This window comes from Cricetulus griseus, chromosome 8 (assembly GCF_003668045.3).
Source record: "Cricetulus griseus strain 17A/GY chromosome 8, alternate assembly CriGri-PICRH-1.0, whole genome shotgun sequence".
Taxonomy (NCBI): Eukaryota; Metazoa; Chordata; class Mammalia; order Rodentia; family Cricetidae; genus Cricetulus; species Cricetulus griseus.
This window is the reverse complement of record NC_048601.1, coordinates 16,316,513-16,344,429: the sequence shown is the minus strand read 5'-3', so window position 1 is coordinate 16,344,429 and position 27,917 is coordinate 16,316,513. Positions and strand designations below refer to the sequence as shown.

The 27,917-nt window shown below is 37.7% G+C and overlaps 1 protein-coding gene across 1 annotated transcript; it reads right to left on the bottom strand.

Annotated features, from left to right (window-relative positions):
• Positions 1-570: 570 nt before the first annotated feature.
• LOC100774794 (C-type lectin domain family 7 member A-like) lies at positions 571-13,111 on the bottom strand. Its single transcript, XM_027429996.1, has 5 exons — positions 13,015-13,111; positions 12,304-12,387; positions 4,192-4,302; positions 3,473-3,624; positions 571-681 (listed from the first exon to the last, which is right to left on the bottom strand). Exons 1-5 carry the CDS (start codon positions 13,100-13,102, stop codon positions 571-573), a joined length of 546 nt encoding a protein of 181 aa, XP_027285797.1. The 5' UTR covers positions 13,103-13,111.
• Positions 13,112-27,917: the final 14,806 nt, after the last annotated feature.

The window sequence follows — 27,917 nt, the reverse complement described above, 5'->3', positions numbered from 1 at the left end:
ACAATCTGCAGATGCTGAATGTGTTTCACGGAAATACCTGTGTCAAAAAATGTTTATTTAAGACAAATCACTCGTTAAGCATAACTTTTATTATCAGTTCAGTCGGTACCACTGAGATAAAGCTGCTAAGTGATAAAGCCTAGTATGGGGATGTAGAGTCCTTTTTTTAATGGAGGGGTTAGGGAGATGGCCCACCAATTAACAGCACTTTCTGCTCTTCCAGAGGACTGTTTCAATTCCCAGAACCCACATGACTGCTTACAATGATCTGTAACTCCAGTTCTAGGGAATCCAATGTCCTCTTCTGGACTCTGAGTGCATCAGGCATGCACAAGGTGAACAAACATATGTGAAACATGCATATGCATTTTAAAAATAATAAAATAACAAATAGAAAAAATAAGAAACATGGAAAGAAATGCTTCTTTGTTCTGGTATAAACTAGGTCTGAATTTTTCAATGAGATTCTGTGCATGAAAATCTATAGCAATGAACTAACGACATGATCTAATTCACTGTGATCTTCTGTTATACTGAATCAGTTGTTAAGGAAGTTTATGAAATAAAACCTTACAAGTCTGAAGAAAGTGCTCTGTCCTTCTGATTCACCCACTGGAATTGATTTCCATTTTTATGTAATCCAACCCAATAGCTGTAATTCAATCGTGACTGAATAAAGTTCTGTAGAAAAAAATTAGAATTTTTAGTATTCCTTATGGTATCAATATCATATAAGACATTGTACTTGAGGTTCAAAATCAAGATAAACTAAATCTATAATTCCTCAGTATCAAAAGACATTTTATAAAATATGTTCAAACAAGCCTCAGATTTGGAGATGCTTGTACTTATTGAAAAGACAAAGATATCTTGTAAGTCAATGAAGAAATTCATCTAATAGGAAAAAAGAGGAAAAAACCCAAGTACTTATATTTCATGTAAAGAAAGAATTTATAGGTCAGTAAATGTAGACATACCAATGGCAATCAAAATATTTATATTAAAGCTGTAACAAGATATTTTCCAATTAACCCCCTTATGTGAGATGTGAATAATGACAAGAGTCCCATGGATAATGAAATCAGATGGATGTATTTGCTATTGTTATTGATACCATATTGAAGAAGGTTAGGGAAGTTTTAAACTTTTTACATGCCCTACTATGCAACTTTACTCCTACAGTTATGTGTGAAAAAGAGAAGATACATTGAACAGTATTGCACAGAGTACAAGTTTGAGGGTATTAATACAAAATAAAACTACTATGACTGATAAAGAACAAAAAGCTGCATCCATGTCATGATGTCTTATGCCACATGAAACTTAAGAAACTATAGAAAGCCTTAATTAAGTTGCATTTATAATAAGAAAATTAATAAACTTGCATTTTCCTTATGTGTAAATGTAGATCACAGAATCTGAAGATTTTATGTACTAAAATAATGAGTTTAAATGTATTAGTTATGGTTTTTCTTATACATGCCAATATGAGGCAGTGAATTTTGTTGCTAAAAGCAATACATTTTATATATCCTCCTCTCCTCCCTGTGCCTCTGTCTTTCTGTGTATATATCTGTCTCTCTCTATCTCCATGTGTCCATTTCTATATCTGTATCTCTCTCTCTCTCTTACACACACACACACACACACACACAGAGAGAGAGAGAGAGGGGGGGGAGGAGAGAGATTCCACAGTCTCTGTTATCATGCCGTTTAGTTAATATATACAAAAATGCAATACATGAAAAATGCATGGATATTATAGAAACATATTTTAGTATACAGTTTGTATCTCTAAAATCACATAAGTTACATATGTGCCAATAATTTCATTCATTTATGTACATCTTCTAGGAGTAAAAAATAGACATAGACCCCACTACTGTCCTCCTTTCTAGGCTGTCACCACCCCATCTCTCTTCTCTGGAACTTCTATGGCAATGCTGCTACTGGGTTGGGCCCACTCCTTCCTCACCCCTAGCCAACCAATATTCTTTCTTCCTTTACTAGGACCTTGCCACTATATTACCACAAGGTCATACCTCTTTCCTCTCCCATAGACTGCCCAATGTCCCTTCCTCCATTTCCAGAAGTATGACACTGTGCCTCCAGGGATGGCCATCTCTTTTCTCTTTAAAGTCAAGATCTTACATGCACTCAACAAGACTCCATACTGTTGCTTCTGTCAGATATAGGGACCCTGTTTCCTGCTCCCTAGACTATTCAGAATCCTGCTTGCCTTCACAAGGTCCCAAGCAAACTGCACCAAAGGCTCCTCTGGCAAAGTCTAATTTAAAAGTTTCCCAAATCTACAATAATGAAGAAAATAATAGTTATATACAGAAGATAGAAAGATGGATCAGTGGTTAAGACTACTTGCTGCTCTTGCAAAGGACCCAAGTTTGATTCTGAGCACATGCATTTGGTGGCTAACAAACACCTCTAAGCCCAACTACAGGAGATCTGATATCTCTTTTGATCTCCATAAGTACTAACATGTACACACACACACACACCTAAAATAAATCTTTGGAATACATTTATTTAAAATTAAAGAATTATACACAAATTATGCAAATGTTTACAAAGTAAAACAGTATTCCAATTTATAAAGAACTCATTTACAACAATAGAGATTCAAAATGTGAAAGGTATTTATAAATTATAAATTAGTCTTTGTATTTCCTTGTCTACCCCCTCTATTTATTTATGAAATATCTATCTTAATAAAATAATTATATATTAGTAAGTGTAATGGTGTTTTATGCATCCTCGATAAGATACTATTAGAAACAGCATTTCTAAAAGTAAATACGAAAATGGAATCTAGTGCCTAATTTGAATTGTTGAAAATAAATCTACAGAATATGCTAGAGTGACCTCTTTCTTCTTAAACTTTGGAAAAAATAGCAAGTGTCATATACGAACAACAGAGAAACTCCTGTTATTCTTAGTTATGAGTCAAATAAAATTTATTTCTGAGAAATGATCCTAACATATTTCTTTTATTTATTTGCCCTTTATTTTAAATCCTATTTCTCCAGTGTCAAATGACAGAGACTCATGTTTCATCCAAGAAGTACATTTCTTCCAGATTCTGATAATAGAAGAACAGAACTCAAAAATAATTATTTGTTTTGGTCACTTGTATCAAAGAGGTGAACAAAACTCAAGGGTAGCTTTTCATTAACAATAAATAGTCTGTTCTAGCTAAACTCTGAAAATGCAATGTAAGTAAAGTGGTTGAGAATTATCCCATGATTGCCCACACCAGGGTTATTTCTCAAGATATAAAAATGATCATCTGGATATTTTTAATGTCTTTGCCCTTTTCTTTCCAGGTAAATATGTGCCAAAGTACACAAGTGTTTCTGTTTAGCAGGCAAAGAACAGTAGAAGGAACATAAATGATTATCACAGCTCAAGACATCAGGACTTCTCAAGAAAGACTCAAGCAACACACTCCACACACCTGCTCTTCTCTGTTGTCAATCTTAGCCAGGTGAGAACCCAGGCGTCTGCAGGATGCTTCACTGTCCTCCCATGTCTTTTCTTCTTCTGAAAAGTAGTAACAATTTTCTCCACAACAGGACCATTTTCCATGACATGGATGGTAGCCTTTTCCTGAAAATAAAAGCACCCATTATCCTCAGACCCATTTCAAGACATGGACTTTTGGTGTTTCATCATTTGTTCTATATTTCACTCCAAAGAGTAATTGCTTTCACTAAAAATAGGTCTTCTGCCAAACTTTATAGTAAAGAATGTTGTGAATACAGAAACTGACTCTGACAGATCTAAGGATTTTGTGAGGGCTGCACTGACAGATCTTGACTTCTCAAGGAGAAAGACACCAGCATTAAGCATTTCTATCTGCAAGACGAGATCCATAAGAATGAACATTGGGAGTGACATTAATCTAAAAGGCTCTACATTGGGCAAATACACCCACAGTACAGAATCATATAAAATCCTCAGTAAACTCAAGGTGAAAACCAACAGCAACTTCTTTGGTGAAAGCCAAAAGTTTAATTAACAGTAACAAAAATGATGGATTCAGTTTGGAGAGGTGAACAAAACTCAAATCCTGACAAAGTTCAATGTAAAGTTTTAAGATTAAAATATGAAGTGGGACAGAAATGTAAATACCATTAAAATATGTCAATTTTCAGCACAAGTTTTGATGCATACCCATAACGAACGGGTGTAAAGTTGAAGGACCCGTTACTTCCATTGAGGAGACTGTATTTGCATTTGCATCTTTCCCATATTGAAATTTGAAGTTAGAAGTGCTCTGCAAAACTAAATCCATACTATGAGATTAGAACCACACTTAGTGATAACTGATCACATAACAACCATTCAATTGTAACTGTAAATAGTAGATGGTATTAATTAAATTACAGCAAGAAAATATAAAATATTTTGAAGTGCTAGAAAGTAAATATATTTTAAAATGCAGATATTTATAACTTGCGACACACTATGTTTAAAGTGCTTATAACATTTTTAAAACAAAAAGTCAAGTGAAAAAAATGTATAAACTGATTATATGTCCTGTATCTACAAATAACGCTTTGACATTTATTATTCCATTTAATGCTTACATGTGTAGTTTGAAGGACCTGACTTTATATTTTAATTTATAATGGACTTATTGAATATGGATTACAAAAAGTAAACTAAAAATCTCTGCTTGGACTTATAATCTTGGGGATGGTGAGATAGCTCAGTGGTTAAGAGCATGTTCTACTCTTGTGGAGAACCCAAATTTTGTTCCTGGCCCTCATATCAGATAGCTCACAACTCTCTGAAACTAGCTGTGGCAGAATTAAGGCCCTCCCTTTATTCCACTGCCTCTGCACTTGTATGCATCCCCCCCCCCGCCCCCGGCACATATACAAATAACTTAAAAAGTAGTAAGTCTTTTAAAGAAAGAATCAACTTGAAGACCTTCCTGATCCCTCATGTGCTCCTCTCCCCTCCCCTTCTCTCCTCCTATTTTCTCCTAAGGTTAAGTTGGGGGAAGAACAGAGAAGGAGAGCAAAGATTGAGGGAGCCAATATGGGCTCAACAAGAAACCTGGCACCAGGGAAATTGCCAGGAATCCACAAGGATGACCCCAACTAAGAATCTAAGCAATAGTGGAAAGGCTGCCTTAAATGCCCTTCCCCAGTAATAGGGTTGATGACTACCTTAAATGCCATCCTAGAGACTTCACCCAGTAGCTGATGGGAGCAGAAGCAGAGATTCACTGCTAAGCCCTGAGCTGAACTCCTGAAATCCAGTTGTAGAGAGGGAGGAGTGATGAGCAAAAGGGTCAAGACCAAGCTGGGGAAACCCACAGAAACAGCTGACCTGGGCAAGTGAGAGGATACAGATTCCAGACGGACAGCTGGGGAACCTGAGTAAGACCAAACTAGGCCCCTTGAACATGGGTGTGAGTTGGGGGCTTGGACAGTCTATGGGGCCACTGGCAGTGGAACCAGTATTTCCCTAGTACAGGAATGGGCTTTGGGAGCCCATTCCCTATGGAGGAATACTCTCAGCCTAGATACACGGGGGAGGGCCTAGGTTTTGCACCAAATGATGTGACAGCCTTTGATGATTCCCCCATGGTGCTCACACCCTCCCTGAGGAGTGGATAAGTGTCTGGCATGGGGAAATGGTGGGGGGTTGGGGAGGAAAGGAGGGAGAGGGAATTGGGATTGGTATATAAAATAAGATTGTTTTTAATTTAAATAAAAACTAAAAAAAAAGAAGGACTCAAGATGTCTTCCAAAAACTCATGAACTAACAATGTAAGAGTATGAAGCAAGCAACTTATTTTCTCATTTATAATTCTTTTCTTTCCATGGTTATTTAGAAAAATTCATTTTTGGTAACTTTTTGTATTGAACTTTTTTTGTTTATTTAGTTACTCTATGTAATGTTTGTCCTAACTGTCACTAGAATCTTACTCATTACATGTATCTATTTACATATTATTCCCTTGGTTCAATTTACAGTTACTTTTAGAGTCTTATTATTAAAATTGTTCTGACTTCGTTGCTTTAAAGCTATGATCTTATAAAAATGCATCATAGCATGGAAAAATGACCACTTTTTTCACTTTGCATTGTCATGATAATATTCATCCACATTGTTATATATTCCTGTAGTTGAGTTTTTGACTACCAAAAAATTGTATTTTGTGACTCCATCTAAGAGATGATGTAAATCTACATACTTTCAACACTTGTTTAACCATAGTTTAAATAATACAATTTTCTAGACTCAGTGATTAACAGTCTTCACAAATTTCAGCCATTGCAACCTAGTTTGGGTCATATGATCATTTACCAAATCTACACCCGCAAGAAGTTTTAGTGGTCTTCCTCTTGATCAAAGTTCTGTCTGTTTATAGTTTATAGTTTATAGTTTATAGTTTCACTTCAGCATTGGCTATTCTTAATACACTGTTCCTGATGCCAGATGGCTGTGTTTCCACTAATCAGATATCCATTTGTTTCACCCTCAATCATACTTGCCTGTTTTTATGTTGATTTACCCTAAGTATCATCTTCCTGACCTCTTGTCTTCCAACACGGCAAAAACTGCCCACTGGTTTTGAAAGGTTTCTGTATAATCTGCCTTCCATCTCCTTTTTGTCATGTTCTCAAGTAATTTGCGTGTTAATTGAATGTAATTAAACACATTTTATATCCCTAATCTAGATATCTGCCTTGAGCTCATATGTGTGCTGATACTCTGAATCTATTACCAACCACAAACTGTGAAAAAATAACTCAACCTAAACTTTGTGGTTATGCCTATTGTTGTGCCACATACTCCTGTATAACCCCCCTCTCTCTTCTCAGGAACACACACACACACACACACACACACACACACACACACACACAAATACGTGAGTCTGACATAAAATGGGATGACTGATGCCTTTTTGTTCCTCCCCTTCTCAGCTGAATACAAGCTCTAGCAGTTCTGTATCTCACCCATTCCTCCTGTGTTTCCCTGTATGATGTCATGACTTCTATCATGACGCTAACCTAGACAAACATGGACACTTATGAAATAAGTCTCCTACACATGCATGCTCAATTCTAGTTTGCTGAGCCATTCCTTCCAAAGGTCTTACCTGTCCATATAACTTGAATCATGTGCCTCTTCACTTTCCATCACCAGATAGTTATTTTTATTTCATTTTTCTTTTATGTGAACTATAAACTTGCCTGGCATGGTATAAAAACATTTATAAATTAGCATTATCTGTCCAAACTTATATCTAGCTTAGTCTTTCACTACACCACAACTGTCTGTGAGTCTCTAAATCTGTTCCTTTCTCATGCTCCCTACTCAAAGTAGATGAGTTTTCTCTATGAGTGGCCTAATTCTTACTTTCTCTTATTTAACCTTGATTACTGTCTCAACCAAGAAGGCTTCTTGACATCAGGATGTTATGTGTCACCCATATAACACAGCATCATGCCCTTATTGCATTCATTTTATTTTAAAAAAACACTCCAATATATATATTCAACTCATTAAAATATTTTCCTTCTTAATTTTTTTCTATTTTTTATTTAAATTAGAAATAAGCTTGTTTTACATGTTAATCACAGTTCCTTCTCTCTACCTAACCCTCTATCCCATCCCCTTTCTGTTCCCCAGGGAAGATGAGGTCTTCCATGGGGGATCATAAAAGTCTGTCATATCATTTGGAGCAAGACCTAGGCCCTCCCCATGTGTCTAGGCAGAGAGAGTATCCCTCTATGTGGAATGAGCTCTTAAAGTCCATTCGTATGCTAGGGATAAATACTGATGTGCTACCAGAGGCCCCATAGATTGCCTAGGCCTTCTCACTGACACTCACATTGAGAGGATCTGGATGAGTCCTATGCCGGTTTCCAAGCTATCAGTCTGGGGTCCAAAAGCACTCCCTTGTTCAGGTCAGCTGTTTCTGCGAGTTTCTCCAGCCTGGTCTAGACCTCTTTGCTCATCACTCTTCCCTCTCTGCAACTGGACTCCAGGAGTTCAGTTCAGTGTTTAGCTGTGGGTGTCTGCTTCTGCTTCCATCAGCTACTTCATGAAGGCTCTCAGATGGCATATAAGATAGACATCAATCTCATTATTGGGGAAGGGCATTTAAGGTAGCCTCTCCACTATTGCTAAGACAGTTAGTTGGTGTCATCCTTGTAGACCTCTGGACATTTTCCTAGCCCAAATTTTTCTTTAAACCTATAAACCTCCCTCTATTATGGTGTCTCTTATCTTGCTCTCCCCTATTCTTCTCCCCCGACTTAAACTTCCTGCTCCCTCATGTCCTCCTCTGCCCTCCTCTTTTCTCCTTCTCTTTCTCCTAGCACCATCATCCCTAACCCCAGTGCTCTCAATTTGTTCAGGAGATCTTGTTCCTTTCTCCTTCTAGAAGAGCTAATACCAATACTCCTCAAATTTTTCCATGCCATGGAAGCAGAGGTTCATTGACAAACTCTTTTCACAATGCTACAATTACCTTGGTACCCAAGCCACACAAAGACACAACTGAGAAAGAGAACTACAGAGAGTTCCCCTCATGAACACTGATACAAAAATATTCAATAAAATAGTGGCAAATTGAATCCAAGAACACATCAGAGAAGTCATCCACCATGATCAAGTAGGCTTCATCCCAGGGATACAGGGAGGTTCAACATATCTATCTATCAATACATCTATCAATGTAATCCACCATATAAATAAACTGAACAAAAAAAACCCATATAATCATCTCACTAGATGCTGAAAAAGCCTTCTACAAGATCCAACACTCGTTCATAATAAAGGTCCTGGAGAGATCAGGAATAACAGGAACATACCTGAACATAATAAAAACAATCTACAGTAAGTGAACAGCCAACATCAAACTAAATGGAGAGAAACTCAAAGATATTCCTCTAAAATAAAGAACAAGAAGACAAGGCTCTCTACTCTTTCCATATCTCTTCAATATTGTACTTGAAGTGCTAGCTAGAGCAATAAGACAACAAAATGAGATCAAGGGGATACAAATTAGAAAGGAAGAAGTCAAACTTTTACCATTTGCAGAAGATATGATAGTTTACATAAGTGACCTGAAAAACTCTACCGTGGAACTCTTACTGCTGATAAACACCTTCAGCAAAGTGGCAGGATACAAGATTAACTCAAAAAATCAGTAGCCCTACTATATATAGACAATAAATACACTGAGAAAGAAATCAGAGAAACATCACCTTTTATAATAGCCACAAGCAACATAAAATATCTTGGGGTAACACTAGCCAAACAAGTGAAAGTCCTGTATAGCAAGAACTTTGAGTCTTTAAAAAAGATACCAGAAAATGGAAAGATCTCCCATGCTCTTGGATAGGTAGGATCAACATAGTATAAATGGCAATCATGCCAAGAGCAATCTACAGATTCAATGTAATCGCCATCAAAATCCTAGCACAATTTTTCATAGACCTTGAAAGAACAATAGTCAACTTTATATGGAAAAAAGTCCCAGGATAGCCAAAACCACCCTGTACAATAAATGAACTTCCAGAGTTATCACCATCCCTGACTTGAAGCTCTATTATAATGCCATAGTTCTGAAAACAGCTTGGTATTGGCACAAAATTAGACAAGTAGACCAAAGAAATCAAATGGAAAACCCTGATATTAATCCATACACCTACAAACACCTAAATTTTGACAAAGAAGCTAAAATTATACAATGGGTAAAAGAAAGCATCTTCAACAAATGGTTCTGGCATAATTGGATGCTGGCATGTAGAAGACTGCAGATAGATCCATGTCTATCGCCATGCATAAAACTTAAGTCCAAATGGATCAAACACCTCAGCATAAATCCAGCCACACTGAACTTCTTAGAAGAGAAAATAAGAAGTACCCTTGAATTAATTGGTACAGGAGACTGCTTCCTGAATATAACACCAGTAGCACAAACACTGAGATTGACAATTAAAAATAGGACCTCCTGAAACTGAGAAGGTTCTGTAAGGGAAAGCATACAGTCAGCAAGACAAAGCAGTCTACAGAATGGGAAAAGATATTCACCAACCCCACATCTGACAGAGGACTGATCTCCAAAATTTACAAAGAACTCAAGAAGCTAGTCTCCAAAACACCAAATAATCCAATTAAAAAGTGGGGTACAGAACTAAATAGACAATTCTCAGTAGGAATCTAAAATGGCTGATGGACACTCAAGAAAGTGCTCAACATCCTTAGCCATCAGAGAAATGCAAATCAAAACAACTTTGAGATACCATCTTATTCTTGTCAAAATGGCTAAAATAAAAAACACCAATGATAGCTTAAGCTGGAGAGGATGTGGAGAAAGGGGTACACTCCTTCACTGCTGGTGGGAGTGCCAACTTGTACAGCCACTTTGGAAATCAGTATGGTGCTTCCTCGGGAAAATGGGAATCAGTCTACCACAAGATCCAGCAATTTCACTCTTAGGCATATACCCAAAAGAAGCACATTCATACAACAAGAACAGCTGTTCAACTATGTTCTTAGCAGGATTATTTGTAATAGCCAGAACCTGGAAGCAACCTAGATGCCCTTCAACTGAAGAATGGATGGAGAAAATGTGGTACATTTACACAATGGAGTACTACTCAGCTGAAAAAAGTGGAATCTTGAATTTTGCAGGCAAATGGATGGAATGAGAAGAAACCATTCTGAGCAAGGTAACTCAGTCACAAAAAGACAAACATGATCTGTACTCACTCATATGTGGATTTTAGACATAGAGTAAAGGATTACCAGCCTACAATCCACACCGCCAGAGAAGCTAGGAAACAAGGAGGAACCTCTTCAAATATCTGAGCTCTTGATGCCATACATTTTTTGACCCATGGGACATAACCAAATTGCTTATTGAATCAATTAATTTAATTTAATCCAAAATGTTTTTAAGCAAATAGAAAAATGATACTGATCAAAATTGTAGAGTGTCAGTTTTCAACTTTTTAGAGCCTGGCGTATCACTGAGGACCTGTAATTTCAACACAGGGAGGGGAAAGCAGGGGGACAAGCAGTGAACAAACTTCTTCAGCCAGGTGTGACAGCCAAGCCTTCAATCCTAGCACTGGGGCAGGAGGGTCAGAGGCAGGTGGATCTCAGTCCATTCCAGTCTATCTAGGCTTATAGAACAGGACCTGTATTAACAATGAAATTAACCAAGTAAACAATAAAACTCACTGATTAGAGATGTATCAAAACTGTCAAGGCCAGCCTGGTCTACTGAGTGAGTTCCAAGAAGCCTCCAAAGCTACAGAGAAATTCTGTCTCAGAAAACCAAAACAACAACAAAAAAGGATCAAAGCTGATAAATGGAGTTGTATTCATAGAGCAAAGCGGGTATGCTTCTTCTCCTTTGTGGTTCCAGCAGTATTGCAGGAAGCTAAGAACTTGAAGTGCACATGCATAGAACACTTATTAAGTAGCTTGCCCATTGGCCATAGTGCAATCTGCTTAATGGAGATTTTTCTTAAACATTTGTCTGACTCTTAAAAAAATTATTTTATGTGTGTGAGTATTTTGCCCAAATGTATGTATGTGTACCCTGTACATTCAGTGAGCTCAGAGGCCAGAAGATGGTGTTGAAACTAGAGATAAGGAGGGTTGTGAGCTACCATGTGGTCTGGGAACTGAAGGTAGGTCCTGCAAGAACTGTGCTCTTTACCACTGAAAGAAAAAGTGCTCTTAACCAATTAGCCATCTATCTAGCCTCTTGTATGACTCTTGAGTGTTTGGAAGGCAGCCTAAAAATATCTAATTTATAAATACAGAAAAAAGAACAATCTAACCTAAGAAGCCTGCTGAAATTTTACATAATGAAAATGCATACAGATTTCAGTTTTGTGTTTAAGTTGAAGAATACATCTAGGAGAATTTGACTCTGTGCATCTTTGTGTTTACTTCATGATATAATAATGTTTATTTTCTTTAAAAAAGAGTTTAGGAAGGAAATAGAAGTACTCTCAACTCACTGATTATACACAAACTTGTTCATAGTTATTTCACATATTAATCTGCATTGTACTTATTCATGTATATCTGCATAATTATAGAAGTATAATGTTTTATGTGTTATAAAAGCATAAATATAAGATACTAATAAAGTCTTTATCATCATCACAATTATCACTAATACCTATAATCACTAGGACGTCTAGGAACCTCAAGGCTCACAAATGTTCAGCAGGTGTAATGTTGCTTATACCTCATTGTTACCATAAAATATATATATATCATACTCACACAAATATCCCAAGACTGCATTTGACATCAGAAGACAAAGACATACTGTTCCCAGGACCACAGCAGTCATACGCCATGGGGAGTCTTCATAAGATCATAAGACAAGATACATAACAAACATAGGAAGACCTCATAATTAGAGAAGAATGGACACTTATGCTTGAGGTTAAAATTAATATCAGTCCACCCATTGGTTATTTATCCAGAAATGTATTTTAAATAATAGAAATAGTCAAATACATAGCTGTAACGTGAACGTTTCTGGCCCAGCTAGGCACCGCTGCTTCAGCCCCAAATGATCACACAGATGCTGTATTAAACATGAAGTTGTTGGCTGTTTGCTATGGTTTCTAATTGGCTAGCTATGACTTAATTATTAACCCCATAACTGCTAATCTGAGTATTTCCACGTGGTCTTCTCTTACCAGGGAAAGGGTCCGGACCTCTTACTCCTCTCTAGATCTACATGGTGACTGACAGTGCCTCCATTTCCCAGAATCCTCCACCTCTCCTAGTCCCACCTACCTTGCTTCCCTATTGGCCAACAGTGCTTTATTCATCAACCAATAAGACAAACATATACACAGAAGACAATTCCCCATCATGTAACATATATAGTATCAAATATTTGTGAATATAATTATGAGCTTGTTTTTTATATTTGATATTGTGTTTTCAACACACATGCACACAAGGCAAAAACAATGTTACCTTTGTTTATCTTAACTAGCTGGGTTTTTTCCTCCTTCCTCCTAAGGGATAATGTCAGCTCAGCATATCTACTTCTTTCCTCGCTCATTTCTGACGACTGCAAGCAGGAGCAGAGCAAAATCCTTACCAGTGTTTCATAGGGTATAATTAATCCAGTTAATAATGGGAACATGTATCATGAAGCAATAGAGAGTTGAATAACAGGAGGAATGATCTGGAAAATGTGAATTTCTCCATGAATCTAAATGATGTTTTAAAATGTTTTCTCTGTGACACTTTAGAACAGAAATTTAGCATAACTAAGTAATGGTCTGTGACAGGTATCAAATATGTTCCCTTAAGCTATCTGACAGCTTAATTCTATTGGTTGCTAAAATTTAGAAATATCCAGATAGTGGGATTTACATATTTTGTTGAAAAATATATCTGATCACTAAATGCCTGAATTAGCCTCAGTGGCAACAATAGTAGACTTTGTATAAGAGTCACTTTTAGCAAAGGCACACTCTTATATAAATTCTATTAATGTATTATATCAAACCACCTTTTGTTTTCCTATTTTGTTAATATTGTACTCACAGGACTTTATGGTTCTTGTCTTACTGTATGAGAAAAATAAGTAAATCATGCCACCTACAGCAAAGCAGACAACAGAACCGCTCCAACTCTAATTCTGAAACAAACATAGTGATGGCAGTTCTTGCCCTGCTTTATATACGGGAAACTTAACCCCAATGAATCGAAATAGTATTGCCTAAATAAGACAGAAGACAGCCAATTATTGACATTCTTGTTTTTATAGATACATACATAAATTCTAAAACATTCTTCTTCTATATTTAACTCATGTAAGTCACATGTCTGAAAATGGATAAAATGAGCTTCCTTCCCCAGAAATCAAGGGAAGAATCTGATCTGAATCAACAGAAAGAAATCTCTTCTGAGTTAATTAGTACTAATAAAAAAACCACATATATCCCTTCTTTCCAAACAGGAGCAGGCATTGATGATGATGATGATGATGATGATGATGATGATGATGATGATGACAGATGAGTCTAAAACCAGGTTATCAGAGCTAGAAGTACATGCCTGAAACTCCAGAGTTCTAGAGGAAGAGCCACAATGGTTCAAAGAGAAATAGGAATGTGCTGATCTTTTGAGCTACAATTTCTTATAACCTTACCTACTAAACAAATAAGCTCAATTAAGACATAGATTTTTACCTTAAGGAGATTACAGGTTAAGGATAATAGTTTCTGGGGATTTGGCTGGGTGGTAAGAACTTGCCTAGCATTTGAAAGCTGTGCTTGATCCCCAGAACTGGGAGAAAGAAAAGCAGTAAAAAAAAACCATAAGTCCCATGAGAAGTACTTAAATTTTGTTTCAATGCATCTCATAAAAGTCACGTTTAGGTTACTGTTTGTAATGGAGAAATATTCTTATTGGAAGGAAAGAGTATGAAATTAAAACCATATATATGACAATAGGAAAGCAAATTCATAAAACAAAGTAAAAGAAGCAGAATACACAAAATGTTGGTTTATAAAATGTACACTTGGGGAGCTTTTCATTATATCTATCTGCTCTATTTCCATGTTTTGTTACTTGAACATATACAAATGTTACTTTGTTGTATTTGATGAATCTTCCCACATAGTCTCAAAAAATTTAGGTGCATTTCTACGTAACTAATTCAAAATAACACAGCGAGGAAATATGGGATATTGAGTGATTTAAGCATATAAAGCATCTTTCCCCAAACAAAAGCTTCTGGTGATTCTGAGGACAGAGTCAGAAAACCGTTCATGAGAAAGCACAACTTTTGAATTCTTAAAATACATTCCTAGCTAACCATGTGAGGTTTTTTTTTTGTAAACATAGTGAGATATTATTAGAATGTCTACAAAGACAGTATTTTCCAAAATATCTGTTAAGTTATTAATCTGCAGTTTACATAGTGAATATTTTTAAATACACTCTTATTTCACCTCTGGGATGAGTGGGCAGGCTCAGTTCAGTTCTCCCCTGCAACAATCCAAAGCCCTCTGAACTTTCTACTCAGCTTTCTATGGCATCTTCTTCACCCCTCCGCTCCATACAGCATAAGAGCACAGACCCAGATCCACACTCACAGCCTCTGATGTCATCTGGGTTTTTTTTTTTTTTTTTTCCGGTTTTCACCAGCTGGAAGGCAGGCTTGGTCTGGTTGCTATCTGAGACCTATGAAGAGCTGTTACTAGCTCGTTACCTCCACACTGACATTGGGAGGGGCCTGTTAATAGGTATCACTGACTCTGGGGGCTGGTAGTGGAGGACAGTCTATGATGTCACACCACGTTCTTATATCAACAAGTTCCACTGAAGTCAGGATCACATTTTCCATTAATTACTGTGTCAGTTTAGAGGAACAAACACACACACAAAACCCTACTAAACCTGTAAATGTCAGGAAACATTTGTTTACAGAAAACTTGAATTTCGAGAGTTTGAGAAAGGTATAATTGTGGAAGAAGATGACCGTGGGAAATAGTTAACAACTAAATTTTACAAATGATCGAAACTAAAGATAGAGGTGTAAAACTGTTTTCTTTCTGGAGTGGTTTATAGAATTGAAAAAAAAATCTGCAAACGTTTTTTAATTGTAGTAAAAAACGTAAACACTAAAGAGTATGGAAGATCTAGCCAGTACTTCCTATTCTCCTGAGCACGTCCATAGTATTGAATTAGTTAAAATAAATAGATACCAGTGCAGATAATAGCGGGTTAGTGCCAAATACTAACAATACACAGAATTAATTAGGAAAAGTATTTTAGAGATTTCTAGCTTCTTTTAAGGCAGATCTGCCTTTGGCTTCATCTATTTTTTGTTTGTGTGTTCGTTTGCTTGTGTTGTCCCCCTCCCCCATGTATAAGAACTAACTGATACTTTTCTCTCTCTTTTTTTTTGTTGTTTTTGAACTTTTATTTTTTTCCCAACTTTTTTTTATTTGAATTAGGAACAGGATTGTTTTACATGACAATCCCATTTCCCTTCTCCCACCCGTCCTCCCCTACCCCCCCCCACTAAAACCTTATCTGTCACATATCTTCTCTACTCCCCCTGGATGGTGAGGCCTTCCATAGGGTGTCATCAGAGTCTTACATTTCCTTTGGGGTAGGGCCTAGGCCCACCCCCTGTGTCTTGGCTCAGGGAGTATCCCTCTATATGGACTGGGCTCCCAAAGTCCACACCTATGCTAAGGGTAAATACTGGGCTTCTACAGGAGGTCCTATAGATTTCCTAGGTTTCCTTGCAGAAACCCAAGTTCCTTGGGTCTGGATCAGTCCCATGCTGGTATTCCAGCTATCCGTATCTGGGTTCCAGTTCAGATCGGTGGTTAGTTATGGGTGTCTTCTTCTACTACCACCAGCTGCTGGATGAGGGCATATAAGTCTGCCATCAATCTCATAATCAGGGGAGGACAATTGAGGTAGCCTCTCCTCCATTGCTGAGATAGTTAGCTGGTGTCATCTTTGTAGATCTCCAGACATTCTAACTGATTCTTTTCAAGCAGTCAATTTCCAACAGAAGCAATATAGTAAGGAAGCTCTGTAGAATTCTCTAGGCAGTTGGCACAGGTCTGTAGACACCCTTATGAGCCATGCTATGAGATCACAGGTATTGATTACTCTGTGACTGCCAATATGTGTCATTTAACAGATGTATATTTAATAGCACTCTTTTTATTAGTATTATTGTTTGTGTGTATGTGTATGTCTGTAAGAATGTATGCCACTTGCATGCAGTTACTCGGGGAGGCCAGAAGAGGACACTGAATCCTCTAAGCTACAGTTATGGAAGGGTTTGAGCCATCTGACTTGATTACTGGGAACGAAATTTGGGTTGTCCGCAAGAGCAGCATGCACTCTTACCTACTGAGCCACCTCTCCTGCTCCTTAACATGAAATAGGAAATTGATTTTAAATTAGCATATAAATAATTATAGTAATACAGTTTCTGTGTTTTTTTAATTAGCTAGTCTTACATTTATGATTTTTAGGATTATCAAATCATTGGATACATAGAACGTGTACTTTGTACATGATAACTTATATGTATAAATTATATACATGTGCATTATATATGGATACCTTAAAATATATGGCAAACAGACAAAGAAGGGAAATTATATTTTAATTCTTTAGTTCTTAGGGTTTTGACAACAAACTACCAGCTTTAGTAAATTAAAATAAACAAGGTATTTTAAAATACCTAGCAAAATATAGAGCTAAAAATTTTACAAATAATATTTACTATGAGTAAAAATATTATACGTCACTGTCAGAGTGTACATGGATTATAAATCCATGTTAACTAAAACTATTTTCTGTACTTAAAACACACACACACACACACACACACACACACACACACACACACACACACAATCTGTGCATTTCAGAACTTCTTAGAATGTTTTCATTACTAAACTCTTGTATGTCAACTTTTATTTTTCTTTTAAAGACATATGTGTTTGGCTATTTTACATCCAACTAGCCTAGTAAACATTAAAATAAAAATGTGAATGAAATTTGATAACATTGTTAAAGTCATCTGCTAGATGAAAACCTATGAATAGATACATGAGACATGAATGAATAAATAAAAACAGATACTCATGATAGAACATGTAATCAGAATATGGAAGAATGACAGCCAGATATAGCTAAATTAATGTGTAATTATCAGAGCTAAGGAAAATAGTGGGTATAAGAGAGGGAAATTTAGCCCAAGCAGTTCTCAAAGAGGCAGCTTAAAACTTTCAGTTATTAAGAGTCTAGCAATACTCAAACAACTTAGCTCAGAATGCAGCAAAACAGTCACAAAGCTGGCTTTTAAACTAATAGCAGTATAGAGACTAGCTGTGCCTTCCTGGCCCCAGCAAACAAAATCTACAGGGGTACTTGCGGTAGAAAATGTGGTTAGCCACTCAGAATAGCCTTTAACTGACGTCTTATTCAAACCAAGATGACGGAAAGTGGTTAATTGGTTATTTCTCTGTTGGCCCACAGAAGTGAAGGTCAGTTTTCACACCCATGACTAGCATGATCCTGGGCAGAAGAATTTCCATTCTCACCTCTCTAAAATCCCCAGAAGACAGACTCAGGCGCCAAGCTACTTGTACTCTCTGTTGTATCCACCTTGATCTTTCAAAGTAATTCTTCCTACATCCACCATATTGTACTCTCTTCTATTCCTTCTTGTTTTATGCTTTATTCTTTTTAATTTTTTTGGTTTTAAAAATTTATTCTACTAAATTTTATTTTACAATCCAGCCACAATTCTCCCTCTCACCCCCCCCCATGCTTCTCCCTGTCCAGCCCACCCCTAGTCCACTGCTCCTCATGGGTAAGGGCTCCCATGATGAGTCAACACAGTCTAGCACAGTAGGTTGGGGCAGGCCAAGCCTCTATCCATACATTAAGGCTGAGCATAGTATCTTTCCATAGGGAATGGGCTCCAACAAGCTAGTTCGTGTTCAGGTTTGTATGGTGGTCCGACTGTCAGGAGCCCCTCAGCCCAAGCTTCACAACTGTCTCCTGCATACAAAGGGCCTTGTTTGGTCTCCTGGCATCTCCACAGTTGTAGATCTAGATAGAGTTCATGAGTTTCCACGAGCTTGGCTCAGCTATCTGTAGATTTCTTCATCATGATCTTGACCTCCCTTGTTCATATATTTTCTCCTCCCTCTCTTCAACTGGATTCCCGGAGCTCAGCCTTGTTCTTGGTTGTGAATCTCTGCGTCTGGTTTCATCAATTACTGAACAAATGCTCTATGATGAAAGATTTGAGTATTTACCAATCTGATTATATGGGTAGGCCAGTTCAGGCATCCTCTTCACTACTGCTAGGAGTCTTAGATGGGGTCATCCTTGTGGATTCTTGTGAATTACCCTAGCACCAGTTTTCTTCCTAACCCTATAGTGTCTCTCTATTAAGATATCTCTTATTTCTCTTCTACTGCATGCCTCCCCTGTCAGCCATCCCATCCCCTCATGTTCTCATCCCCTCCCCTTCCCCTTACCACTCCCCTGCCCCCAGGTTACCCAGTATATCTCATCTAATTTCCCTTCCCAAGGCGATCAATGTGTCCCTCTTAGGGTCGTCCTTGTTACCTAGTTGCTCTGGAGCTGTGGATTGTAGTCTGGTTATCCTTTGCTTTACATCTAATATCCACTTATGAGTAAATGCATACTGTGTTTGTCTTTCTGAGTTTGGGTTTTCTCACTCGGCATGTTTTTTGTTTCTAGTTCCATCCATTTACCTGCAAATTTCATGAGGTCATCATATTTTTACAGATGAATAGAAGTCCATGGTGTATATGTACCACATTTTTCCTTATCCATTCTTCGATTGAGGAGAATCTAAGTTTTTTTTTTCTAGGTTCTGGCTTTTACAAATAATGCTACTATGAGTATAGTTGAGCAAGTGTCCTTGTGGTATGATTGAGTGTCCTTTGGGTATATGCCCAAGGTGGTATTGCTGGGTCTTGAGGTAGATTGATTTTTAATTTTTTTTGAAACCACCACACTGATGTACAAAGTAGCTGTACAAGTTTTCACTCACACAAACAATAGAGGAGTGTTTCCCTGACTCCACAACCTCTCCATCACAGGTTTCATTCTTTGGGAAAGTGCTCAGGGGTAGACTTTCCTAAGTTTAGACCACCTCACTCAGGGACTGAGGTGAATCTCGAGTAATACTTTTGTGTGGTTTTGGTCAAGGAAAGAGTCAAAATTCAACATTTGAGGTGTGAATTCTAAGGAATTCATGCTGCCTTTGTATTATTTAGAGCTAATCACAGGCCATCCCACAGGAAGTTATGAGATCACTGGTATTTTCAGACTTGGATTTAAGCAATCCTTCAAAAAAATGTGTGTTTACTTAGTGTAGTGGTCATCACACTCTCCTGATAAAAATAATTTGTTTCCATATGTGCCGCCATGGTAATGACCATAGAGGAGTCTCTGGGTATACCCCTGAGATTGCTTCTCAGAGGTTCAGCAAAGAAGAGAAGTCCTGGCAAGAATGTGGGCAGCCCTATTCCATTCATTGGGGTTCTGCACTGAATAGAAAGGACAAAGAGAGCTGAGCTCCAGTTTTCTTCTCTTTATGCTTCCTGACTGTGTGCCATGTGACTTTACTCTCTAGTTGTCAGGCCTTCTCAGCTTCTCAAACTGTGAGCTAGAATCAATCCTCCTTGGTTAAGCTGCTTTTCTCAAGCATTTGTCACAACAACAACAAAAGTAACTAAAACAGTTGTTACACAGTGCTTTCTGATATTCAGAAGCTTAAAATTCTGAAGTTCATCAGGAGAAATTTATTAGATTAAAAGAAAAAATACAGAAACCCTCTGGAAAAAACAAACAAACTAACTAAAGATAAAACACTGTTAACTAAAATTTTTCATTTGTTTTTAAAATGAGGAAAATATATTACCAGAAAAAATAAAATTTACTCATAATTTTAGTCTTTAAAAACTCTATACATATGACTCTATCTAGCCCTTAGTTGGGCATAAGTACTCCCTTCTATATCATTATCTCTCTGTATATATCTGCTTCATTTCCACATGTATATACATATGGAAATGAATCTGGAGTCATGGTTATATAATTTTAGTATAATTTAGATAGTTTGGGGCTTATTTTGGTTCTAAAAAGAAGATAAATTTGGACTAAATTACTTTATAGTTACTTTTAGAGTTTTTAAATATACATTTTTTTATTCTTGGGGGAAATGTATGCAATGTATTATGGTCATATTCACTCCTCACTTCTCCCTCCAGTTCCTCCTGGCCCCTACCTGAATATCTTGCTCAACTCCCTGTCTTCCTGTCCTGTTTTGTCTGTCTTTCTTTTTCTTTCTTTTTTCTCTTCTTTTCTTCCTTCCTTTCTTTCTCCCTTTCTTTCTTTCTCTTCTTTTCTTCCTTCCTTCCTTTCTCCCCTTCTTTCTTTCTCTCTCTTGTTTTCTTCCTTTCTTTCTCTCTCTCTTTCTTTCCTTCTTTCTTCCTTCCTTCCTCCCTTCCTTTTAATTAACCTAGTAAGTCCACACCACTCTTCATCCTCTGACAGGCTGTATGCTGTTCTAAAGCCTCTTAGCTTTCCTGAAGAACATTTTCCCGCCCATGTGATTAGCAGGCCCATTGATTTGGCTCTGGAAGGGAGAGAAACTGATGCCTTTGTTCTTTACCAGAAAGCTCCTGCTAGACAGTAACCTGGTAATAGTCCTAGTAGTTCAGAAAGTCATGTCTCTACCCAGGGCCAAAGATAGGACTCAGATAGGACTTGACAATGAAGAAAACAGTTACATAACAGAGTGAAAGACACCAAGGAAGGGCGAAAGAGTTAGCTCAATGCATCTGCCCTCCTTCAGAGGACTCAGTTCAGTTACAGCACCCACATGGTGGCTTACAGCCATCTGTGACTCCAGTTCCAGGGCTCTGGCACCCTTTTCTGGCCTCTGGGGATAGTAGGCATGCATGTGGTGCACATGTACACATGCAGACCAAATATTCATACACATTAAATAAAAATGAATCTTTTTAAAGAGAACTTTTCCCATCCCTACATTCGTTTACTTCATGAATAACTTTGCTTTGTCACACTCTAAGTTCTACCTAAAGATTAGGGTTGGAGCTTGTCAAGGGATGGTGTCTATTACTGTAGTCTTCCTCTGAGGAGTAACCTGGCCAGGGATATAAGTGTTCAGTTCTATTCACCCTAACATCAATTACTTTTACAGTAGGCATTTCTCTTTCCTACAGTAAGATAAGATTTAGTAGTTCTGAAGGAGACTATTATAGGCCTGCAAGCAATTCAGAAAAAGAACACATGATTACTTTAATAAGTAAGGAAATTGAACTCATATATTTTGCAAAACTAATCATAACAAAAAATATGATTTGGGGCTGGGTGTTGTAGCACATCCCTTTAATCCCAGAACTAGGGAGGCAAAGGCAGATGGATATCTGTGAATTTGAAGTCAACCTGGAATCCACAGTGAGTTTCAGGACAGCCAGAGCTACATAGAAAGACCCTATCTCAAAAGATCATATATGATTGCATGTTACTCTGGTTTTAAGGGTGGAGTTATAAAAATGTATACAGGCTGAGATACAGAAGAAAAAAAAGTATAGGCCTCCATGAGATGTCTATAGAACCATTTGTCACAACTGCAATCTGCACAGATAAAGGGAAGGCATAAACTAAGTTAGACCATCACTCAGAAGTGTCTGTCCAATATGGTGGCTTCTGGTCACCCATAGCCACTGGATATCTTAGATGTGCCTGTTATAGATTTATAGATGCAGTAAACCTGTAATATACATTCAAATTGAAAATTTGATTTTTTTAAAGTATGCAAATGATCTCAACAATATTTACAGTGACTATATGGAGAATTAATGATGTCTTAGTATTTGAAACAAATAATGCACAATATTAGTTTTTTAAGAAGAAGGGAATTTTTGAAAATATGGGAGACAATTTTAGCTCACTACCAAACTCCTCTACACCACAACATAGTCTTTAATGTTGTAGTACTAACTATCTCACAGGTAGTGGTCAATACTTTTCATGAGTGATAAGTTTCCTATAAACAAAATACCCACATATCCTGAGTGGGTTTTGGTATCTATCTAATAGCAATACTACTCATTCTGTAGTTTCATTTTTAATCTATATCCTTCTGTGAGTCACAATTTATCAGATAACAGCTCATTTGAGAGCTTGACAACCCTTTTCTGTAATTGACACATTCTCCTGGACTGGGTCTATACACTGCCCATTGGGTATATTTCTGCAAGGAATCTTAGAATTATGCACTCTGTTCTTTTCGCATTGTCAAGATGGAACTAAATGGAAGTCTTCTATGGAAAGTTCTTTCTTCAGGGAGAGCAGGATGGCTCAGCCTGAAGCAATGGTTCTCAACTTTTAGGTTGCAATCTCTTGGGGGTTGCTTATTACAGATATCCTGTATATAACATATTTACATTAAGATTCATAACAGTAGCAAATCACAGTTACGAAATAACAAAATAATTTATGTTTGGGAGTCACTCCAGCAAGAGGAATTGTCTTAAAGGTTCACAGCACTAGGAAGGTTGAGAACCACTGGCCTAAAGTCTTGATGCTCATACTTGGACTCCATGGTACGGAAGAAAACAGACTCCTGAAAGTTGTCCTCTGACCTCCACATGCTTTTCTTTATGAGAGTGTTCCTTGGTGGGTTGCCCATGATTGAGTGAATGGTGAGAGTGTTCTGTACAATGACTCCTTTGTTCATTGCTCTTTACACCCTTTGAAGCCCCTCCTGAAGTTTTGTATTAAATGCTGTCAGTTTCTACCCTACACCCTGTCTCATCTGAATCCAGTCAACAGAGATCACAAAGACTAGAGAGATAAGCAAAGCTGGGAGTGAGATCCTAGTAACAGTTGAACAATTTTTTCCTCAAAGTTTACTCAAACTCATAGGAAAAATATGCCATAGAGTTAAATAATTGGTGAGTTCTAGACAGCCCATGGCTTGTCTTTACTAACTCAACACCATCACAAGAATTGAAAGGCCATAATAAAACATTGTATGTATTGATTCTATAAAAATAAGACATTAAAAATAAACCAGGCATATCCTGAGAGGTTAGCCCAACAGAGAAAAAAAGTATCAAGAGTGACATAAGGCATTTATGCTAAACCACGTAGGAAACCACAGACTCAGGAACTTACACTGTACACTCCACACTTAGGGCAGAGAACTTTAACAGAAGGTGACCTTCACAGTGCCATCTCTTTTCTTCCTTTCATCCATACAGTAGCAAATGTTTAAAATTTTTAGAAGTAGTATATAATAAATGAGTAATATTTATTCAAATCTTACATTAAATCTTTGGGATAATTCAAACTTGCATTCATTGGGTGTAGATTCCCACAAATGTTCACTGTAACATTCACAGGAGAATATGGTATTGCAATAAAATTTCAAATTACTAAAAATATAGTGCTGGCAAGGTGTTGGTGGCTTAAGCCTTTAATTGGAGCACCTGGGCGGCAGAGGCAGGTGAATCTCTATGAGTTCAAGGCCAGCCTGGTCTACAGAGTGAGTTCCAGGACAACCTCCAAAACAATACAGAGAAACCCTGTCTCAAAAAGCCAATATCTTGACCTCACAGTTATGATCATATCGTGGCATATGTTTTTTAGTACTCTGTTGGAGTTGGATTAGTAACTTATTAGAACTTTATTGACCATGAACAGTAGCCTAATGAAAGAGAGAAATCTGGAACATACTTTATTCTTTTTAATATCTCAACTCACTTTATTTGTCGTCATTCCTTAAGCCTTTTTATCATCAGACCTTCATAACCTTAATTCATAAACCTTACATTACCATCTTTATATAGATAAACCTTAAAATACCTGTTCCTGAAATCTGTTTGGTGACAGAGCTTTGGCTGTTGCTTTAGCTGGCAAAGCTACCCGTCATCAAAAGCATCAGGGTTCTTGTAGATAAGGAATGAAGAGTAACAGTGAACATTGAAACAATAAAAAATTAAAAGAAAAGAGGAGCAATGAAGAAAATTGATAGAAAAACTTATGGAATCCTAGTACAAAATTATGTCACTTTTTCTCCTTTCTTCTAAAGAACAAAGCAAGAGTCTTGTGTTTTCTAATTATATTATATCAGAAACTTCTGTCAAGGCGTTGATTACTTATTTTAAATTTTCATCTTTATCAATTGTATGATTAAAACAGATATTCTTTTTTGTTTATTTGCTTGAGCTTTTGGTTTTTAATTTTGCTTTTGTTGTTACTATTCTTATTATTGTTTTCTTGGTTTTGGCTTTTGCTTGTTTGGTTTTTGCTTTTCAACACAAGATTTCTCTGTGTAGACCTAGCTGACCTGGAACTGGTGCTTGCTATGTAGAACAGACTGGCTTCACACTGAAATGTCTGCCTGGCTTCACACTGAAATGTCTGCCTGTCTCTATCTCCCAAGTGCTGCAATTACAGATGTGTGATAGCACACCCGGCTTGGTTTGGGGTTTTCTGAGATAGGATAGCACTCTCTAGCCCATGCTGGTCTCAAACTCATGGTGATTCTCCTGCCTCAGCTTCCCAAGTAGCAGGATTCTGGGCATAAACACTGCAATAGGGTCTATCAAATACTCGTAATTGTTATTCTACTGTGGTGCACAGGCTTTAGCTGGTATTTGGCAATGTAACAGATACTAAGTGGTAGAAGTATGGACATTTTGTAATGTATATTAGATTCTGAAATGGATTTTAAAACTTACTTTTTACTTTTATAATTTTTATTTTTTATGTTTTACACACTAACCACAGCCCCCCCCCGCCCCTGTAGGGAGACACCCTAGCCCCGCCCAATAGTCCCAGGACAGGTGCCAGGTGGACCCGGGACTCGCCCATAAGGGCAGGGTGAAGGAAAGCCGGGGTGACATAACGGAAGGTTCTTAAGGGCCGCAGGTGGAGACCCTAGCCCCTTCTCTCTGGCCCCACTAGCTGGATTCCTGTGACCTCGCTCTGGCCTGCGTTTTGCCCTGGTGCTTTCTTGAATAAAGAAATCTTACCATCATGGACTACGGTTCATTTCTGGGTACACGAGGTAATCATAAGACACCCCCTTCCTCCCCTCCTCCTGTTTCCTTCAAATCCCCCAAGCTAACTGCCCCCAGACTCCTCCTCCACTCCTTAGAAAAGGTAAGGCCTCCCATGGGGAGTTAACAAAGCCTGGCACATTAGGTTGAGGCCTGACCAAGCTCCCTGCCCTCCCACCCTTCTTTATTGAGGCTGAGCAAGGCATCCCACCGTTAGGAATGGGTTCCAAAAAGCCAGCTCAGGCACCAGAGATAGATCCTGGTCCCACTGCCAGGGACCCACAAACAGTCCAGGCTATACAACTGTCACCCCCATGCAGAGGGCATAGCTCGGTCTCATGCAGGCTCTTCAGTTGTTGGTCCAGAGTCCTTGAACTCCCATGAGTTTGAGTCGGCTTTGGTTTCTCTTCAGATCATATAAATCTTTCATCGTTTACATTGTATTTTTGAAGTACTAATATATTTTGCTAAGTTTATGTGCAGTAATGGCCTACCAACATTCCCAATTGCAGCATCTAAGAGTAAATTTATTAATTCTCACCAGGGAGACTGTTTTCCAAATTTCTGGACCTTGAGTTTATGTGGTTCATTGGCGATGCCCTCTGGTGGCCATTGTGCAAAAATAACAATATCTGGTGAGCTCTTGAGCAACTTGAACACCAAAGTGGACAAACAGTACAGGTCTCGCAGGTTCAAAAGACATACTTCTTGTGGGGGGTTAAAAAAGGCCCAAAGGCCACATTACAAACTACATCATATGGTATGTATAAATTCATCCATTATACCTGGAATCCTGAGGCAACTTCCACAGCCCGTGATTTCTGCTCATTGACTTTACAATTTACTGAGGGTAGCTGTAAGTAAATGTATCACTACAAGGCTTGACCAAAGGCTTTTGATTATCTGTGTAATTATCCTCTCTTCATAAAACATAACAGTATTTAGTTATGACTTGCAGCCTTGAAACACCCACCACCAATCACCATTACAGTACCCCTTGGCATTGTTGCCACTGTGAGATTCTCATGTGAGTCTTCATGCTGGCTATGGTGACCCATGACTGAATTTTACCACTCAGAAAATAGTGGCAGGAGGATCAAAAGTTTGAGGCCAAACTGAGCTACCTAGCAAAATCTTGTCTCAAAAACAAAAAACACAAAACAACAAAAAGAAAATCTTCATAAACACATATCATGCATGTGTGTAGAATATGCACACACATATTTGGATTTAAGTCTAACTTCTACCAGTTATTTAGTAGTGAATGGGTACTGTGCAGAATTTTAACATTTAATCAATTATTACTTGACTCAAGTTTACCCTAAATCAAATTTCTAAATTTCTATCATTGAAAGCACACTTTTTTTTCCATTGGCTTTGATATTTTAAACAACCTCTGAATCTATGTTAGTACAAATAAGACTTTTCATATACAAAATGTTCTGAAGCTTCTCAGGGCTGTAAAAGTCAAAGCGTTTCCTCTCAGTGTTTTTGGCAGGACAGTTGACTGTTGACATAGGAAACATGCATTGGCTGGTGAAGATGCAACAAGAAAAGCTACTGGGATCATTGGGTACAGTCAAAGAAAATATAGCGAGAGTTGGGAATGGCAATTTGGGTCCAAATGTGACTGAATAGAGCAGTCAATATTATTGTCTTCATAACAAAGGATTGATGTGACTCTGTTGGAATCTATAGGCCTTCCTGTATTTTCTGTATCTTAGCAGTTGGCAGATCAAGGAGATGTCCTTTTATTTGGAGATGTTGGACTCAGCCTTGAAAACCACTACGGATATTTTGAGTATCACTTCTTCATCACTTAAAGGTTCTAAGTAGCATTTGTGTGTATCAAATGCAGGAGGAAACATGGCTTATAATACTTGGCAAGAAGCTGTAAAGAGAAGTTCATATATTTCTTGGGTTGTTGAACCTGTGAGGTCCTGTTCGAAGCTAATGATTCTGCTAGCATGATGTTTAACACAATAGGAATAGCATCAATTTTTAGAATTTGGGGATACATTAGTTTCTACCAATTGTCATGAGATTTTGCCTCCTGGAAAACACCCTCCTCTATTATTTCTAGAGAGGAGAGAAAAGCAATGAGATAGAAAAAAAGGAAGGGAACTTCCTCTATAGAAGTGCAGGCAAACCAGTTCAGCACACATATTCACACTGTATGTCACACAGAGTTCCTAGTAAATGCCATGGCACATACATCCACATAATGTGTCACATAAAGTGGTT